This window comes from Protomyctophum bolini, assembly GCF_963924005.1.
Source record: "Protomyctophum bolini genome assembly, chromosome: 11".
Taxonomy (NCBI): Eukaryota; Metazoa; Chordata; class Actinopteri; order Myctophiformes; family Myctophidae; genus Protomyctophum; species Protomyctophum bolini.
The window spans coordinates 33,097,277-33,117,066 of NC_137872.1; the positions used below are offsets into that span (position 1 = coordinate 33,097,277).

At 42.3% G+C, this 19,790-nt stretch overlaps 3 protein-coding genes across 4 annotated transcripts in view; 1 reads left to right on the forward strand and 2 right to left on the reverse strand.

Moving 5' to 3' along the window:
• Positions 1–990: 990 nt before the first annotated feature.
• rcvrna (recoverin a) lies at positions 991–4,463 on the forward strand (the record flags this gene model as incomplete). The annotated part of the gene is made up of 3 exons (XM_080775580.1): positions 991–1,371; positions 2,390–2,501; positions 4,345–4,463. The coding sequence occupies 3 exons, from the start codon at positions 991–993 to the stop codon at positions 4,461–4,463; spliced, it is 612 nt and encodes a 203-aa protein (XP_080631706.1).
• A 1,829-nt stretch (positions 4,464–6,292) lies between these two features.
• On the reverse strand, positions 6,293–12,615 carry LOC308323765 (dynein regulatory complex protein 1-like). The gene has a single exon (XM_080775574.1). It carries the CDS (start codon positions 11,959–11,961, stop codon positions 9,904–9,906), a length of 2,058 nt encoding a protein of 685 aa, XP_080631700.1. The 5' UTR covers positions 11,962–12,615; the 3' UTR covers positions 6,293–9,903.
• A 34-nt stretch (positions 12,616–12,649) lies between these two features.
• gas7a (growth arrest-specific 7a) overlaps positions 12,650–19,790 on the reverse strand; it is a 34,512-nt gene continuing 27,371 nt past the window's right edge. For both annotated transcript variants that reach the window (XM_080775576.1, XM_080775577.1), the window contains 4 exons: positions 18,553–18,676; positions 15,163–15,242; positions 14,975–15,073; positions 12,650–13,036 (listed from right to left, as the gene is read on the reverse strand). In XM_080775576.1, the coding sequence (XP_080631702.1) occupies positions 12,923–13,036; positions 14,975–15,073; positions 15,163–15,242; positions 18,553–18,676 (417 nt within the window). In that variant the 3' untranslated portion in view covers positions 12,650–12,922. The remainder of the gene's footprint in view (positions 13,037–14,974; positions 15,074–15,162; positions 15,243–18,552; positions 18,677–19,790) is intronic.

Below are 19,790 nucleotides of genomic sequence, written 5' to 3' on the forward strand. Positions count from 1 at the left end.
CAGTCTGCCTACGAGGGAGGGAGAGAGAACGAGACCAGGTGAGCCACAATACACGCACAGCACATCCACAAGTGGGTCCAAAGGTTTGAGTTAAGTCTTACTTGTGAGATGATCTCCCTCATACCAGCCTCCTCATGAACAGACTAGAGTGATTCCTCCTTCCTCACTCCTCCATTAGTTCAAACTGACTCACCAGACAGCTTGGGCGTCGGCTATTTAAAATCTTCTGGTGATTGCCTTACCGGCTGCAGGTGCTGTGTGTGTGGGGATAGGCCTGGCTGGCTGGCTGGCTGGCTGGCTGGCTGGCTGGCTGGCTGGCTGGCTGGCTGGCTGGCTGGCTGGCTGGCTGGCTGGCTGGCCAGTGTGTGTGTGTGTGTGTGTGTGTGTGTGTGTGTGTGTGTGTGTGTGTGTGTGTGTGTGTGTGTGTGTGTGTGTGCGTGCACGCAAAAGCTGTAAAGTGACCTGTGTCAACAAAGTGTTTCATTTGCCTTACAAACTCTACTTTCACTTACCTACAACTCCTGATTAAGCCTCAAAGTCGATTGGTGGACCTCTTCAGTCTGACCTTAATTGACCTGCATTGCTTATTCATAGGGCTCTGTCATTACACATCACATACTCATCTCAATTCTTTAATGATTGGCTGCCATGCAGCCAACCAAGATGCTGATTTTGTGGAGTTCTGAGCCAAGTAATTTCTCTATTGGCTGCAGGTACCCATGGGTCCATTTGGTTCCATTTGTACATTAAATGTACACTCAGGATTTGACAGTGTATCTATATGTAGTAGTGTGATGTGGATCATCCCCTTAATCTTCAAGACAGCCATTGTAGATTAAGGGTAGTGATGGCCATAATCCCATCCAACACTTTGAGGAGTGCTCAGGGTGCATGAGAGGACAGACTAAAGAAGCAAGAGGTTTTCTCAGACCCCGAGACACTGACAAGAAGAAGAAAAATCACAAGCGTTATTGAGACCGTCTTTGGAGCATGGGGAACAGTAAGAGCGGGGCCCTGTCGAAGGAACTTCTGCAAGACCTGACATCCAACACCAAGTACGCCGAGGCTGAGCTTTGCACCTGGTACCAGACCTTTCTCAAGGAATGTCCCAGCGGTAAAATCACCAAGAAGCAGTTTGAGGGCATCTACGCCAGCTTCTTCCCCAACGCAGACCCCACCGCGTACGCGCGGCACGTGTTCAGGAGCTTCGACACCAACGCCGACGGCACGCTGGACTTCAAGGAGTACATTGTGGCGCTGCACCTCACCTCCGGTAGCAAAACACTGCAGAAGCTGGAGTGGGCCTTCGCCCTCTACGACGTGGACGGGAACGGAACCATCAGCAAAAATGAAATCCACGAGATCGTAAAGGTACTGAACCCATTAAGACCTGAGGATGATTCTAAAAAATATATAATTTTTTCTTACTGAAAACCCTATGTTGCTATATTATTGGTTCTCAAACTGTTTCATAGCAAGGACACCCAAAATGAATGTATTTAGCCACAGACCCCCTCATCTAAAAAATATGTGTGACCCCCAGAAGCAAAGATTTGAGTTACATTTTCTTTAAAAGAATATATAGTGTAAAGTAATACTTTTTAGCTCAAATCTAAAATGACATACAGTAAATGCATTCCCGGTTTTAATGGGTTAAAGCTGCAATCCATAACTTTTATGTTCTACCTGGGGTTCAAATCCCGGTCTCAGGCATGGGAGATTTGAGAATGAGAAATGTCTACCGCTCATCCAAGATGCAATTTCCGCTTGGGCAGGGGAGATATTGCGAGGTTCAGACAGTACACTACTTGTCAACCAGTATATACAGTAGGCATTCTACTCAACAGTCAACACCGGTGTCTCCAATTCTCAATGGAAGAGTAGGGAGACCATCTCCAGCCCCTGAAGATGTACTTTAATATTGTATTTACTAAAATAGGCCCCCGAATTGGAGCTTTAATTACTCTTCTCCATCCAGCAAGTGTAATTGGAGGCACAGAGAGCACAGCAGACTTCAATGCTACCTAAATGTCTTGAAATGTGAACCTAGAAATAAACATTATATACTGTATGTTCGGTAATGAACAATGAAATGTACACATAATGATTTGGCTATAATGCCCACATCACATTTAAAGACCAAAAGTGGTGCAGTATGGAAACAGGGACAAAATAAATGCATAAATAATAATAATAAGAAGAAGAAACGTTTAGAGAAAATACATTTATTTATACACTATTTACCAACAGCTTAGTGAATTAGGCCCATTGATTTATGTCAGTTATCCTGTATAAACATATAGCTTTAATGCTCAGCAATAAGCATAGACTCTTTGCAAGTGTGCTGCATGTAGAGATAATTGGGGTTCTAATCATTATTGTCATGTAGGCAATATTCAGCATGATCCCTGCTGGTGACCAGAAGAATCTCCCTGAGGATGAGAACACACCAGAAAAGAGAGCTGAAAAAATCTGGGACTTCTTTGGAAAGAAAGAACATGGCAAGTTAGAAACGCACGCATGCACGCACGCACGGACACGTCACACGACACACACACACACACACACACACACACACACACACACACACACACACACACACACACACACACACACACACACAAAGAGAGGCAGCTTTGCACGCAGTCACACATTGTTCATTTATGAAGGCAACGCCTCAGAACAATTTCAAAAGGAATGCTTGCAGCTATTGTTTTAATACAAGTGGTTTATTAAATAGGCTCTTAATACATTTTATCCAATTGGATGGATGGATGGATATTTCTACTAAAGTGTCACTGTGCAACTGAAACACGCATATTAAAATACAAAGCACACATCAGAATAAAAGAGTTGTGCATGGACCACTCACAAATAATTGTGATATACTTATCAAAAATGAATAAAACCTACTTAACATACTGTACATTATAAACATCATAAAACAAAATACAAAAACAGGATCGAAACAGATTCTGAGCAGATTTATGTTATTCAAATTTCTCTGTAATCTTCAAAGTCTGCTTGTTCATTCCTTGTGGTACTGTAGCTTTGTTTGTAGTATCACCAGTCAAAGGTTAATTGCAGTGTGGGTTTTGGCAGCCAAGCTCTCAGTTTGCGATTCCTTTGCTAGAAGAAAGCCCCAGCATTCACACCAAGAAAAGCAAATAAGTTAATTCGCATTTTATTTCAATGTAATCTCTTCCTGGACGGAATCTCGCTCTGTGATTATAACTATAATGGCATGCACAAATCTCCATCAGGAGGCATGCTCAACAGTCAACAATAGTATTTCCATGAAATGGAAATGACTGCAGCATGTGATTACCAGTTGTACGTTACTGTATCTCCACTGTCTGTCTCCCTGTCCCTCATACAGTATATACACATCCATTATATTCTTACATCTTTCTCTCATATTTCTGTCAGACAGCTTGCTCTGTAAATTATTCTTAACAACTTGGACATTTTATAATAGCGGAACGTTTGGTAAAATCGCACCTGAGCTAAGTGAGCGGTGCAGTGTAGTGTGTGTGTGTGTGTGTGTGTGTGTGTGTGTGTGTGTGTGTGTGTGTGTGTGTGTGTGCAGGAGGGACCAATTACAGACCACGAATTGAACGATTAATTGAATAGCCTATGCCTGATTGGCTAGCTGATTGGCTAGCTCCAGTCTATGGGACGTGTATCCCTCTGGTGGGATGATTGCTTCAATTATAATTCACAAAAATGACATAGTTGTTGTTGAAAACATATTTGGGAAATGACATCCTCGGACTGCTGGCAGTATGGACAAGAAATATGACACATACTGTATACTACTACTACTAGTAGTAGTAGTATACACTACTACTACTACTACTACTAGTAGTCTAGTAGTATGCAAAATGAGCTGTGGACAGACAAACAGAAACACTCACAGACAGACACAGAAACAGGGCTGAATGCAAGGAATACAAGAACAACAACCTGGTCGGACTGGGTCAAATCCGGCAACCTCAGAACGGTTGGACCCGATTCTGTCCGTGTTGGCACGCAACTCGAACGGCGCTGAGTCGGCTGAAGGAGACTTTGCAGTGTTCGGCACGGCAACGCGCTCGGCTGAGCTCGCTCCTCAAGTCCGCTTTTCTTACGTGAAGAAAGGGTCCCACTATAGGTTGTTGTACTGACCGTTCCAGTTACCAAGTTAGGCAAGACCTCCTTCTGGAGATTCTGCCAAAAATGACTCTGAAATATAATTGTTTCCATAATTCCAGGGTACAAAATAAATTTTTTGGTGTGGTATAATGGTTTCTTGATGGGTTCATTCATAAGTCAATAACATGATCTTTTTCTCTATTGCCACAGATAACATATCTGAAGGAGAGTTCATTCAAGGTGTGATGGATAACAAAGACATTCTGAGGCTGATACAGTATGATGAGCCCCAGAAGATCAAAGACAAACTGAAGGAAAAGAAGCATTAGCCTTTGGATGGAAGAAAAGTCCCTGCTTTTCTATGACTGTTCAAATCTTTACTGTTTACATGCTGTTCACCTGACTCCTCAGTACAACAGTACACTGTTGGTTTTATACATGGCAAGAAATGACTACTTTCCTGGACGTGTGTTAGGTAGAAAATAGCCGTCTCCTATACAAGCCAGTCTAGATACCTCTCAGGAAAAGTACTATAGAGTCTGGCCCATATTTTGAGAAACTGTGCACAGCTTTTTAAACAGAAAATACATTTTCAGGTAGGTGACAAAATTGCAGCCAATCAGTAGAAATCTACTAATTCCTTTGCGTCATCACTTAGAATTCCACTTATTTAATCTGTATCCTGACTAGTTCTCTGTCCTGATTGGATGAAATTCGTATCCCAATCTGAAAATGCTTTTTCTGTTTAATAAAAAGATGGAGAGACAAGGAGGCTCCTGTTACTGATCAAACACTTTATATAGCAATGAGTACTATCACAATATAGAGGTTTTTAACACTTATTTTAACCAAAGAAAATCACTTTCCCTACCTTTAACCTATTAGCATGTTTGACATAGTTTATTCCTGGTAAGCATTTTGTCTATTGAGAACATGAATCTAGCACCAATACTGTATACACTATCATGTTTTATTACACCGTGTCATTCATTAAATTAATTGCTAGAACACCAGGACAAGAGCTCCCTGAGAGAGGAATTAGGCTCAGGTTAACAATCCCTCTGTTCGAACCAATCCTATTAGGAGCTGAAGGTCAACTGAGACAAACAAACTGCTTGAGTCCTTACTGGTCTTTCTAGGTAATAATACATATTTATTTTTATTGACCTTTACTTAATCAGGGGAGACCCTTGAGAGCATGCTTTCTTTTACAAGGACGGATATAGATGAGCAATATTATTTAACATCATAATGCTAATGCTATGGGGCGACAAAAAACAGGTATAGCTATGTATTGCAGCAGCATCCTTGAGTAGTGTTTTAAATGACTGAAGAGACCAGATTGTCCAGCTTAATATCAATATTCTTAATATATCAATGTTAATAACAATAGTTGTCCAGGCCAGCTTCATATGGGCTTGGAACTCAAGGGGAAAACATTTACTTACTGATTTAATTACTGATTTCTCTGAGATTCTAGCTCCCCAGGCCCCCCTCATGGTTCTGTCACACTACTCTAAATTTAAACCTTTTACATTACTATGTTTTGCTTGAAGTTTTTGTACCTCACTTTGGATTTAATATAATAAACAGTTTGCCTCCTCTTAATTTTCAACATGCACTAATCAGACACCGATTTGAACATTCTGTATGGCCCCTGGGGGATCCTGAAATGCCTAGAACCAATTGTGAATAGAATGCAAGCTTAATGCAATCAGATAGGACTTTTCTGTTTAGATGTATGGGCTGTCAAGACCAGAAAGTAGTTTTTTTTGCCACTCAGTAGGCGTTCCCACATAACTTCCGGATATGATGATCATGAGGATGCCACGTGCATATACCCTCTCTCACCCATTTAGTGATGGTGGTACGTTCTCTAACCACTTATAACACCCATTTATGCCTATAATGCATTTATAATTGTGTTTGTGTAGAAATAACTTGCTTTGTCTAAAGTTTATGCCTTCCACATTCTGACCTTACTCAACATTATAAAACAGCCGAGCCGAGTAGGAAAGTCCAAGAGTCACCTTCTGAACTGACTTTCTTGAAGATTAGAAAATTGGCTGACATTGAAAATCACAAAAAACAGTATATGGTATATTTACATAGCAAAAGCCATATGTTTCATATTCAAGGAAGAGATTTATTTGGACGGCGCATTCCACAGTACACTGTCTCGACACATGGTCACCTACACTACAGTATGATAAAACATTTTTTAAACATCATGGATTTGATGTGCATGAAAATCATCCGTCACAACTTGGGGCAACTCAACAATTACGTCATCATGAAGCAATTGATTCCGTCGAGAACATTGAATGTAATAACTTTGCCACATTTAGTGCACAACATTTACACAAACGGGTTCAATTACTACAACAGATATGACATTGAAACGTGTAGCAGTTTGGTGTAGCCTTAAATACATTTTAAATAAAAGGAATCGGGTTATAAAAATAGCTGATCTATTGCGACACGTTGTGAGCTTGTATACCAGATAAGAGATTTGGTTTAGTGTAGAGCCTGAGGGACCCTGGTCAAATTAGTGGCTATATAGGAGTTAAGGGATTGATTAAAGATCTAAAACTAAAACAATCAGTATTTGTGCTATTATTTTACCCACCAATTGTTTTATAAATCAAATTAGTCTTGCTGCCCAATAATTATTGTAAACAATTAAAACATTAAACCCAGAAACAAAAATCCCATTACACCTCAGAACATCCAAACCACATCAGAATGTAGAGACAAAGACACAAACATGTACGTATACACAGAGAGACCTACTGTACATGCAGTCCATATGTTATAATCGATATTATCAGCATTTGTGCAAGTGGGTTATGTCTCCCATCTTTTGCGTCACTCAACCTCCTTGTTACTGTACTGTCAATCCATACAAGCGGTGTATTTGCTGTCCCAACTTCACTTCGCGCAAAATGATATTGTTGGAAATAATATGTGAACTACAGCTCCAGTATCAAGGATGAATTGAATTCTGTTCAGAAATTCTAACTGTTGAATTCTGCCCTTTTTTTTTATCAAACACCATCATAGACGTTCTCTGTACAGTTACCAAAAATAAAACAAGCAACAATGTACAAACACTTCATTGGCCCAAAGAGTTATAAGGCCTGTTAAAACATCTGACGGCAAAATACATCTACGTTGTGTATATACAAATATACATTGATGCAGAATAGAATTGATCAAGGACATTCCAGGTATATATAACCATTTAGGCACTAAAAGGTGTTCATTGTAACATGGATCATCTTTCTCTTCAGCCCTGACCCACAGTATACCCTGGCCTAAATTCGGATCTGCCGCATGGTGTGATTTGTGGCAAATGTACCAAATTTACATTCCAAAAACACCTGTGTGTGTGTGTGTATTGTTTATACAGTATACGTATGTTTTATCAACAGAGGTTATTATTCAACAACATGTACATTTACATGAACGCTCATTTCATACCAGAAAGATGGTAATATGTGCTGAGAAACTCCTGGCCATTTACAGTTACATTATATTTAAGACACACACACCTTTGTAAACATAAACCATCTGTCTTGTACCGTACTGTGCCAACATAACCATCACATTTTTTGCAAATTGTGCAGTTCTCCATGTACAACAAATATAAGTTGTTCAAAACATGCAAACAGTATCTGCCAAAATGAACCAGCAAAATATGAAAATATATAATATTCATTCAAAGATATCTCAATAACTTTCAGTGTCTAAAATCAAGGTAATATTAATAATTTGTCCACATTGCTCAAATGGGAAAAGTTTAAACAGGAACTACTAATTAAACTAAACTAAGCAATTCAAAGTTGTACATAATTTTCTAATAGTCTTAACTTTACAACATGTAAACAAAATTATGTTAAGTGGCATTCGTTTAAGCTATGGCAGATTATAATACTGTACAATTTAGATGGAACATGCTGGTATTTTGACTGTTGATCCATCGCTGTTTACCGGCCATGAGACTCAAGCTGTGTTTAAAAAACAAAAACTGTTTCTCAGAGAGTAAAAGACTACAATCAACTTTGGAATGTCATGGGTGTGTCACTTTGAGTGATGTCAAACCGGAAGTGACATCACTCAGTTATGTGGGGGCGTGTCATCGCCGCTCATCGGATATGATGTCACCGGTCGGGGCGTGTCACTTTGAGTGGCATGTCAAACCGGAAGTGACATCACTCAGGACATTTGAGGTCCGGGATGACACACGTTACGCACATGACGTCACTGAACGTCCGTCCACCTCCATGAACGTGCTGCAGTTCCACTTTTCGCCACTAGGTAGTGGGTAGCTGTTTTCCCAACGTTGAAAAACAGCTTCAACGTTGGATAGTCTTACTGGGGGCTTGGTGGTACCAGAGAGAATAGGTTGCCATGGTTACTAAGGGTGGGAGTGGTTTCCACCCATACACCACTCACAGCCAAACCCAACCATGTGCCAGGGACCCCTGAGGACCCCTAGGGACTATGATGATGATGATATGATTCATATTGACCACATAAATATAAATATAGGTCTGGATCTTCCGAGGACCAACAGTGACTATAGGGACCCGTTACATGGTAAATAGCTTTTTTTTCTTGACTGTTTCAGACATGGATTGTCTGAATGAACAGGGTATGCTCTTTTTTGGTTATATAATTATTACTTACAATGAAGTCCACACCGACAACAGAAATGACAATATTTCGAATGTACACTAGATGTTACCAAAGCAGCTACTTCATGATATAATGTAAGTAATAAACTTATTTTTATTTTATTTTATTTATTTTTTTAGTTGGCAGAATAAATTTGCCATCTCAAGATCTTTTGATTTAATTAATGATTTAGATATTTGTCTGTCTCCTCAGGTTCAAAGCAGTGGCAGCTAAAAGCAAACTGGACCTGGTTAATGAGGGCTTCACTGAGTTTACCATTGAAGACTTCCACAACACTGTGAGTTCAGTTCGAGTTCGCCGCCTCTCTGTAACAAGACCGTCCAGAAGAGACACCCATTCTGGATGGAACCCCTTTTGGTATAAACTTATTTATTATTGAAAACAAATGTTCTCCTATCATTGTATTTATGTAAGTATGTAGGGGTATACATTGTGTATTTGATGTTTCATATAAAACCACATCTTAGGCATATAATTATACAAATTGATTTTAACAAAGCCTTCAAAAGAAAAGTTAACATGCCCCTACCACCAGCACAAAAATGAATTTCACCCACTTTTTACACCTGTAAACCTCTAAAACCTGTGATATGACAATAAAGTTCTGAGCTTCCCTTGTCCATACTTTAAGTACACAGTCTAAAGACGTGACAAACAGGTAGCAGAGGCAAAAAGAGCTCGAGTGAAGCTTATTCTCCCAGGCTTAGATGCAGACTGCTGGTTGATTGGCAATGACATCCCATGTGCTGTCACTCTACCTTCAATCACTATTCGGACAAAACAGAAAGACACACAACATTGCAAACCTAATTCGTATAGGGCCATAACAGGGTCTATTATGGTCTAACAGACTTAATGTGGGCAGTCTATTATGTCATCTATAAGACTATAAAACGTGACAAAAAGTGGAGGAACTTCCTTGGCCTACTGGTAGTGTGCACAAGGAATTTGGTACTTGCGGTTTGCAAGTTAAGGCCCAGGCAAACAAACACTGTTGCCTTTTACAGCCATGCTGTAAAAAAAGGCTACATCCTGAGAGCATACAATAAATTCAAGTAAATTAATTGTTCACTTAGGCGCAGGTGTCAGCTTTACCACCTGGGGGATAGGGGAGGTTTGCACTGCCAGACGCTGGTTCAGGTGCATGCGGAGCTCAGCATTATTGTGCTTCAGATTTTGTGTGCTAGTGAGCAGCTTGGCCCGCTCTCTCAGGGCCTCATAGTACTTGTTCAGTCCATTTTCCAGCGCATCCCACACCTTTAATTTGGACTCGGGAATGACATTTGCCAAGCTGTTCCAATAGGCTGCGTCGTCGAAATCATCCCAGTCAATCACAGACTGGAACCGCTGAGGCGCCCGGGCTTCTTCGTATTGAGCAGTGAAGGCTTTCAGAACAGCCAGGACCTCATTGGGATGGATGGTCAGGATACTGTCGGCCTCTGCTGTTGATTCACTTGCACCCTCAGCCTGTCCTTGCTGCTGCTGTATGTAGTCGATGAATAATTCAGCCAGTCTGTAGACATCATCCTCATTGTCAATGAACATGGTGTCGAAGTTGGTGTCCACCTCGTCACACAGAACCTCCAACAGTCTCTTTACCATCAGTGTCGACACTTTGCCTTTTTCTTCCCCCTCACTCTCCTGCACCTCTACCCGGCTCTCCCTCCTCACCACCGCCTCCTCCTCCTCCACCGAGGTGTTCCTCTGCGCCCAGTTCCGTTCCCGTGTACCGGCGGGGTCAGGGCGCTCCACGATGGCCCCAGGAGGGCGCTCCCAGGACAAGTCTAAGACCTGCTCGTAGATTTGCTGGTCAATATCCAGAGCCTGCTCCACCAATGTCTTCACCTCAGCCTCGCTGAACATCCACATGTCTTCAAACCTGACGGCACTGATGTTTGAAAAGTGCTTCTTTCTCTTCTGTATTTCTTTACACTCCCTCATCTTGCTTTCGTAGCGTCTAGTCAAACGCTCAATTTCAGCTTTAGAATCTCTCTCCTGCATCATCAACTTGTTCAGCTCATCCCTCAGTTTAGTGATCTTCTGCTTCTGCATGATCTTGGTGATGGTGTTCTCCTCAGCTTGCTTCTTCAGCACCTTGCGTTGCATCTCCAGTTCCTCTTGGTTCATCTGGTATTGATTGTCCATCTGTTTTTGCCGCTCCTCCAGGGCCTGAACATGTGTGTCCAATTTGAGCTTGAGCGTGATGTTCTCCTCAGCACTGTGCTCCCTGAGCTTCTTAAGCAAGCTCTCAAATTCCTCCAGCTTCTCCATCCTCTCCTTCAGGTCACTCTGCTCCTTTAACTGTCTTTGTGTCATAGACTCTTCCCATTCCATTTTGTTTCCAGTCAGCAGGATCTGCCGTTCTTCCTCGTAGGTGTTCTCCATCTGGTCGAGTTCCTCCCTGTATGTCTTCATCATAGTCTTGACCTGCTCCTCCATCGTCACTAACAACAGGTCCACCTCGTCTGCCTGCTGTTTCAAGTCCTTTTCAAAGCGGTCATCATTGGCCTCGAGCTCCTCTTGCAGGTCATTGATGAGTTTTTTCTTGTCCTCGAGGAGCTGAGCACAGAGGTTCCTCTGGCTCTTCAGGATCTGTTCCACATCCTGAGGAATCGTCATATGCTGATGGTCCAACCACTTTGCATTGATCTCGTCAAACTTTTCTAGGCTGGAGTTGGCCTCGCTGTCTATCCTCTCCACTCTTATTCGTTGACTCTCCCTCAGTTCTGTCCTCCGACGGGACTCATTGTCACGGACAGTTGTTTGGATGTTGGTAATGACTCCTGTTCCATCATTTAACATGCTGATGACTCTCCTTCTGCTTTGCTCCACTTGCCGTTTGCTTATCCTCTCCTCCTTGGTCTTGTTATCACCCATGTCATCTCCCTGTGCTTGTCTTTTCCTGGCTTCATTTTGTGCTGATCGCTGTGGGTTTTGGGACGCCAAAGGTCCAGCCTCTTCTACTGCCTCTTCACCACCTGTCATGTCAGACGTTTCATTCATACTTCCACTCATACGTTCTCTTGTGAAATCGGCTGCTTCATGTGGATTATCAGATTCCAGAGTTGCAGCTTCTTCAGGTTCACAAACTTCAGGTTCAGGACCAATGTCAGAGGTTTCACTCATACGTGAGTGGCTATACGTTTAAACAATAACGTGCCTGAGTAAGAAATGGAATGAGGGAAGACAGTGAGCACTACTTTATATAATTCCATAAATGGAATTGTGAAATGTCATCATTCTGACTAGAGTGTTGTGGAATGGTATAGATCTTAGAATATGAAATATTGTCATTTCTAGGGTCTAGGGTTACATAGTTTGAATAGTTTAATAGATTACCGTCAACTATTGTTTGAACCTTTGTTCTGGTCCCATGTGATCCCGACAACCAAAAAAGAAGGGGGGTGAGTGAGAGGTGAGGGGGTTAGGTGGAGGTCAAAAGTGACTGTGGGAACCTACAGTATGTGGACTTCCGGTTTTCGGTAGGCGTAACTCGGAGTAATCTAGTAAGAAAGTGGCGTTGATAGAGAGTAGCGTTGACTCCCATTGTAACAATGGAATGCGGAAGTGCTCTTTCTATCTCAATGGGATAGTTCCAATGTTTGGAACTATTAGCCCATAGGCACCTGCTTAGTAGCGAGATCAAAGCGTGTCACCACTCTCTTACTATTCCACTTGGGTGCAACTTCCGGTTTAGAGCCCTCCCCACCTTCCTGAGTGATATCACTTTCAGTGTGACATGTCACTCAAAATGGCACGCCCCTTCCGGTGACGTCATATCCAATGACAACCCACCCCCCCCCCACATTCCTGAGTGATGTCACTTCCGGTTTGACCTGTCACTCAAAGTGACACGCCCACATTCCAAAGTCTGATTGATCCAGAGAGACAATAAGGGGATTTCAAGGTAGCTTGAACATGCACTGCCCTTTGTAGCTGTAATATGGACCCTCACGAGTCCATTCGGTTGTATTCCTAAACTTAAATCAACAACACTGATGATGATTTTACTGTGTAGAAGGTAGTGTCCCTGAACTCTGACAGTATGGAGGTGTTGGTGTTGACAGTCGGGAGACACTTGGTGGCGCTATATGTTCATGTCCACAGGGCGGACCTCACCGGTCTTGTGCTCCTTCACCCACAGCTCTCTGTCTTTGGCTGGGTCCACGCTCTGGAGCAGTTGGTCTACCGGCTCAGCTGTCTACAAACACAATACACACACATACATACATTACATACTGTATACCAGTGATTCTCAAAGTGGGGTCCGGAGACACCCAGGGGTCCTTGAGGGAGTTTGAAGGGGTCCCCAGACCCCAGCTAAATGATAGTTAGGAACCAAATGGACCCTTATGGGTCCGTAACTCAGAGACCCCTTTTCCACCGGTTGAGCCAGAGCTCCAAAATTGGTGGGCAAACTATACCCTATATATTAAATTGTTTATAAGATCAATACAAGTAAATTAATACATGATAACCCTTCCACAGTAGTAGCTTTTATTTATTATTTGATTATTTTGCATATTTTCCTACATAATGCCTCATTTGCATATTTAAAAATTTAAAATTTGTAATACAATAAATCATTGTCTTCGTGTAAGTACTCAATTGGGGAAGTTTAATGGTGATAACAATCTAATATAGGTATGGTTTTGCCCACTCAATTCATAATTAACGTTTCAATGTTGGAGCTCTGGCTCATGGACTAAGAACCAAAAAGAACTGAACCGGTTCCCACTGGGAACCAACCGGTGGAAAAGGGGCCAGAGAGTGTACAAATGGAACAATTTGGTTCCATTTGTACACTCTTGACATGAAACAGTTTGAGAAGCACTGCTCTACTACACACATACTGTATAATAATGCATATGAGATACAGATACGATCTGGATTAAATAGTCGCTCGCTACCCATAGCATGAATCTCATTTTTTTACCGGGCCCTTTCCCGTCACAGTCAGTAATGTTTTCATGAAGTTATCGTCATACTTGACACAGTTAGGTGTCCTAACTTATAGGACTGGAGTGGAGTCGAACATATCATCCACACCTTTGGAGCGACTGAAAGAAGTGGAAGCATGCAGGAAAACCTGTGATTGGGTCATTGACATAAAATCATGTAATGTTATGAGAGATATTGATTATGCCGGCGGACTGTGACTATAATCTACTGAGTGTAAAAGGGAACGAACAACACAACATCGCACGCACCCACACACGCACGCACACACGCATACACAGTAATATAACTATACATGCTCTATCTATCCAATTACCTGCCTGACTGCTTGCAGGTACTGTATACTGTATGTTATTTTGCATTGCCATGAACTGTTGGATATTTCCTGGGCCACATTTCCCTGCACACGTACTTGTAATGTTTCCGTGCAGTTATCAATATGACACAGACACACCCAGGAGTCAAATAAATCACTACAACCATTGGAGCGATGGAAAACATTTTCATGGCGTGCATAGAGCCAGTTCCATGAAAAGATCACGTCATCATTAGGCATTAGGCAATCAGACAGTCATCTCCATGAGGCTTGTCAGTCAGCCAGAAGGAAAGCTTGTTGCGGTGCAACCCTGTGACCTTATGTACATTGACGCCTAACACTGTGTCCCGGGTTCAATTCCCGAGCCTGGTGGTCGGATTTGCGGCATGTCACTCTCCTGTCTGTCTCTTCACTGTCCTATCAATAGAGGGTATGCGCGTGCGCGTGAAATCATCATCATACCCAGAAGTTATGCAGGAACGCCTACTGAGTGGCAAAAGACTACTTTCTGGCCATCCAAACAGAAAATCGGATTGCATTAAATGACTGCCACTCACTTTATATACCTCTATAAAGGTGAAAAAGCCCACTGTCCTTGCCAGAAGTTGCCACTGTTGCCAAATACTTTGCTCGGGGGGAAATGTCTAGCCTGATTGTCAGACTCTGAGCCTCCAGCTCTTGAAAGAATCAGTGCGCTCAGTGGAGTGGGCGGGGTCTATGGGCTGGAAACCAGGCTAGGAAATGTCTGCGTTCTTGGTCTATACATGTAAAGTGTCTTGAGACAACTTGATTGATTTTGAACTATAATAAACGTTAATTGAATTGAATACGAAGCAAAACACACAAAAGCAACATAATACTCACACTTTGGTTGAACATGTCGGTTTCGTGCCTCAGAGTGGTATACTGCCGTAGATGTTGCTGAATCCACTCGATCCGGTCCACCTCCAGTTTCTCTAGCTCCTGAAGGACAGAGGGACGAAAGTCAGAAGTTGTGTAGACATTATCGGCACTTATTTAGTTTGTAGTCTCTCAAGTGAATCCTTGCTTACCATGTTGGTAGTCACCATTTCCTCAAACCACTTGGATTGGGTTTGGTTATACAGATCCACACAGCGCATCAGGTCATCACCTGGAGAAATACAGAGACCAACGTCGAATGACGGAATGGCAAACACACGGTCAACATTCGAGAGGAATCCGTCCATCATACAGTACAATGATCAATATTGGTCATATTTAGCAAAAAAGCAACTACGGTAAAAAATGGACTTCATACAGTTCATAATCATCATGTCTAAAGTTCTCTTTCCAGACACCACTGGGCTGGACTGGATCCGATTTTACTTGTAGACATGCCCAACGAAGGTCTAAATACAATTCTGTAAGTGAAGACAATGTGCAGGATTTCAGTTTTTTACAGTTTCCCTACACTTGTAGACATGCAAAAATAAAAGCAACTGTTAGTACAGTCAGCTGTTTTTACGTTTTACTATCAGCTGTGCCACACATGACCCACCCGTCGGAAATTCTACAGTCTAGCAAGTGCAGCAAGCAGGCAGTAACAATCATCACTGACATTTTTATAGCTTCCCCTTCAGAGAAATATTGTCCAATTTAACCCATTTAGGCCTGACCTCAAATGATAAATCCTCCAGTTTTCTGAAATAAATATTTTCACGATTTAAAAAAATTTGCAGACCTACACTCGGTGGCACGCTATGAGCTTGTAGATCTGCTATTTTTCAATAGCTAAATTATAACAATGTTTAAACACCAAAAGTCACATGGACGGATTCCTCCACCAAGCAATCAGGCCCTGATCAACAACAGCAGTGCACATGACTGCACCGCTACACTGTACACACTGTACACACAGTGGATAATGAAACACAATATGGATCAGGTTATGGCTGCTAGTACTCTGCTCGCACAGCAGTTTCTCCAGTCAATACTATACACAGTCAAAAAGAAAACACTCCTCCACAACTAGTGTGATATTATCTCAATCTGTACATTTCTCAGTCTTGTTCAAATTACAATAATCCATACAATGAATTCTAGCATTAGTCTCTCAAGTAATCATCAGATTATTTTATAGTAACAGTAAGTTACTGTAAGTAATCTCCACCTCCAAAATATTTAAATCTATATATATATTGTAAATCCTTGCTGAGAAACTACCAACTAATCAATCTCGTGTGGCTATATGTGGCTTGATAATGGTGACTCAATCCTGGCCAGCAGAGGGCACTAAAATACAGACACTCATAGTCTTCAGTTAACCAATAACAAAGTCTCATTGGGATACAATAAATAAATAAATAACAGGTCTAATTCTTCAAGGTTGTCCTGGATATATTATAGTGTGACATAGTAAATCATAAAATAAATGTATTAGGGTTTGGAAGCTGTGCACCTCAAGCCGCTGTTTGCTTCAGCCAGGAAGAAGGTGAATGTGATCATTGACAGAACATCACTCGACTGTGTCCAATGAGATATTGACCACTGCTGTGAACTGTGACTAATCTACTGAGTGGAAACATCACACAGCGTTTACTGTACGCGCACCAATAGAAGAGGGAAACTATACCCTTGTCCATAGTGTTACACTGTCTTAATGAGTAATAACCAGTAAGGGCGAGAAGCGACCTCACCCTTTATCCGCCTGGGTGACAGAAGACTGCTGGGCGAGCACATTTGGTACTTATGTACCGGTTCATATATGGAGTGCGTCTTGAATGTACAGGCATTGATGAGGTCAGATCAACATATGGAATGTCAGAACAGGTCAGCTCCATATATGGAGATCTAAGGGTAGCAGCGGGGGCAGTGTCTTGAGTGTCCAGGGTGACGGATCGACAGGTTTTGCAGGTTTTCATAGTAATATGCGACCTATGGTCGCAATTAAACAATGTTCCATGTGGAGATATGTGTCAAGGTGTTTCCTACATTCCCTCTAAGGTGCTCAAGACAAGATTGGTTTTTGATACTGTCAGAGAATTGTGTAATGTTGTTGCTATCCAACCATTGAGCTCTTCAGCATGCCCATGTCTGCATGGATGTCTTAACAGTGAAGTCCTTTAAAACCCTCAGTCAGTGTCAGAAGCTATACCGCCTGCTGGTGCTCTCTCTGCTTTCGGCTCTGCTCCGTCTACTCTACAGCCTTGTTCCTTTCTGTCATTCTATGGGAGAGGAAGTAACGCAAGCTGGCAAGTTTCTGAGAATGAATGGCTGATGAATAGAATAGTCTCCCATTGATAGCGCCGCTATTATTCACCTAAACCAAAAGATTGGCTCCAAGGAATGTGGGGTAGGGGTCCTTTTCATCGCCAGAGTTGAAAACAGATGATTGCGTGTTGAAAATGCTGGCTGGAGCCAGGACCACTGGAGAGCTCCGTTGAACTGTCTGTGTGCTGCCAAGGAGAGATTCCCTCTTCGCTGTGCACTCTGCTTCCTGGCTCTGCCTCAAAACACCACCCCAACTTTACACAACAGTAGCGCAGCACAACAATAGCTGGCAATTTGAGAGCAATAAAAAAAAAGAGCCCCCTGAGGTGGCTTATGCTAAATGAAAGCTAGCCGCTCAACAATACAGGAATGATTTATTGAGAGACCCAGCAGCATGCGGAGAGAATGGACAGCGTTTGAAAGGAAAAGGTAATGTGTTGCCTCCATCCGTAAACCCCATTTTAGGGTTAATAATGCACACCTGAAAATGCACACGGCTCCAAGTGCACTTATGACGTCTAATCATCACCACTAGGCTAGCCTAGGATTATACATTAGTTGGACGGCTTTAAAGCTTTTGATAAGCTCTAATATAAATCTAGTCTATTGACCTCCTTGGTGGATACGGGGCCTTTTCTTCACAGTGATCCATCATTAATGGCACAGTTATATTCATGTTTTATTCTGGTTACAGGCATTGCAGTTTTTTTTATTGTAATATAAAGGCAAAGGGCAAGAAAAAAGCCCTAAAATGTATTTTCAGTGTACGTTATTTCGTTAGTTACTAGAGCAGTGCCTGTTGGGCACTGGCCTACTTGGAACGATGCAAGTTGGAAATGCTTGCCACACCCAGTTATTATGTCTGTGTTCCTTTTATGCCCATATATTATTATTATTGTGATGTCAGAACAGGCCAGCTCCATATATGGAGATATAGGGGTGCTCAGGTACAGAGTCCGGGCAGAGGCTTTTGTGCTGGTTCTGGACAACCGGCTATCCGTCGGACTCGACACCGGACACTGCACTCCCTATGGCGGCGTGGAACGCGTGTGTCGAATTTGAAGTTGTGGGCCGAACGGCTTTCGAGTTGCGTGGATTACAGACGCACGTACACATACACACACACACACACACACGTACAGAGACGTGGCGCATTTATAGTTATAAGATGAAGTCGTATAACCCGGAGGTCAACTGGTCTCTACTCTGACCTGCTTGTGTAGATTTCCGTCGCGCCTTCTTTATGTCCTCTTCTGTCTTGTTGCTGAGTTTGATCTCCAACTGCTGGGTCTTCACCTCCAGATCCTTCTGTCTATCTGCCAGGGCTTTGCGACTCTATACACGCACGCACGCGCACGAACACACACACACACACACACACACACACACACACACACACACACACACACACACACACACACACACACACAATATGAGACAATGAGCATAATCCACAGATTTACTGTTCCCACATCAAACTACAGTCATTACAGCCCTTTACATTGACTAGCTATATCCACTCTTCAATCCCAGTCTAATGTTTTAATCTCTCTTGCGATGCTCGCGGGACGCTTCGACATCCTGCGGTGAACGAACTCACCAAGGTCATATAGTGTGTTAACAATGTTTGAAAGGCAAACTTAGCAATTATCTATAAACCCACCAAATCTCTTCTTCAACAGATGCCAACTAAAATAAAACAGTGGGATGTGGAGTCTCACTATAAGCTCCGCGTTGGGGTCACTTACTGTAATCCTACCTAGAATAGCAACAAACTTTTAATTAGGAGAATATTAGGAGATATTACAGTACACAATGGAGGAAGAATAAGTAGTAAGTAGTCATTCATAACATGGGTGTCACAAAAAGGTGGTCCCACCATTGAAAGATGCCGATAGGCTAATCATGCAGCATGAATAGTGGTATGCAAGAAAACACAGCATTTTATGCGTATGTGTAAATAAAGCATGATTAACCTTATTTTTAATTGGATAACTCGACATACAATTGTTCAAATCATTCTCTTGTGCCATCTGGCTCCTTGCAAATGAGTGTGTGCAAGATTTAGAGGTAATCAAACTGTGGGAGGAGGAAACATCTGTTAATGCCCTCACTATTAATATTTTAAACAGAATTTTAACTAGGCTTCAGTTAATTATGTATCCAGGTACCTCTGCTAAAAGAGTAAGACGCGCATGCACGCACGCACGCACAGACAGACAGACAGACAGACAGACAGACAGACAGACAGACAGACAGACAGACAGACAGACAGACAGACAGACAGACGGTACCAACATCAACCCTGTTTTGCACCAAATCACAGTTGACATAACAAACAAGCAAATGTGTGCAGAAGGGAGTTCCAACCGCGCCTCTAGCCTATGGCAGGCCAGTCTGGTGCATCTCAGAGGCAGCCTCTAGCCTATGGCAGGCCAGTCTGGTGCAT

Excerpts from the sequence above, each read along its gene's own strand:
- LOC308323765 (XM_080775574.1), bottom strand. The coding sequence starts at position 11,961 with ATGAGTGAAACCTCTGACATTGGTCCTGAACCTGAAGTTTGTGAACCT.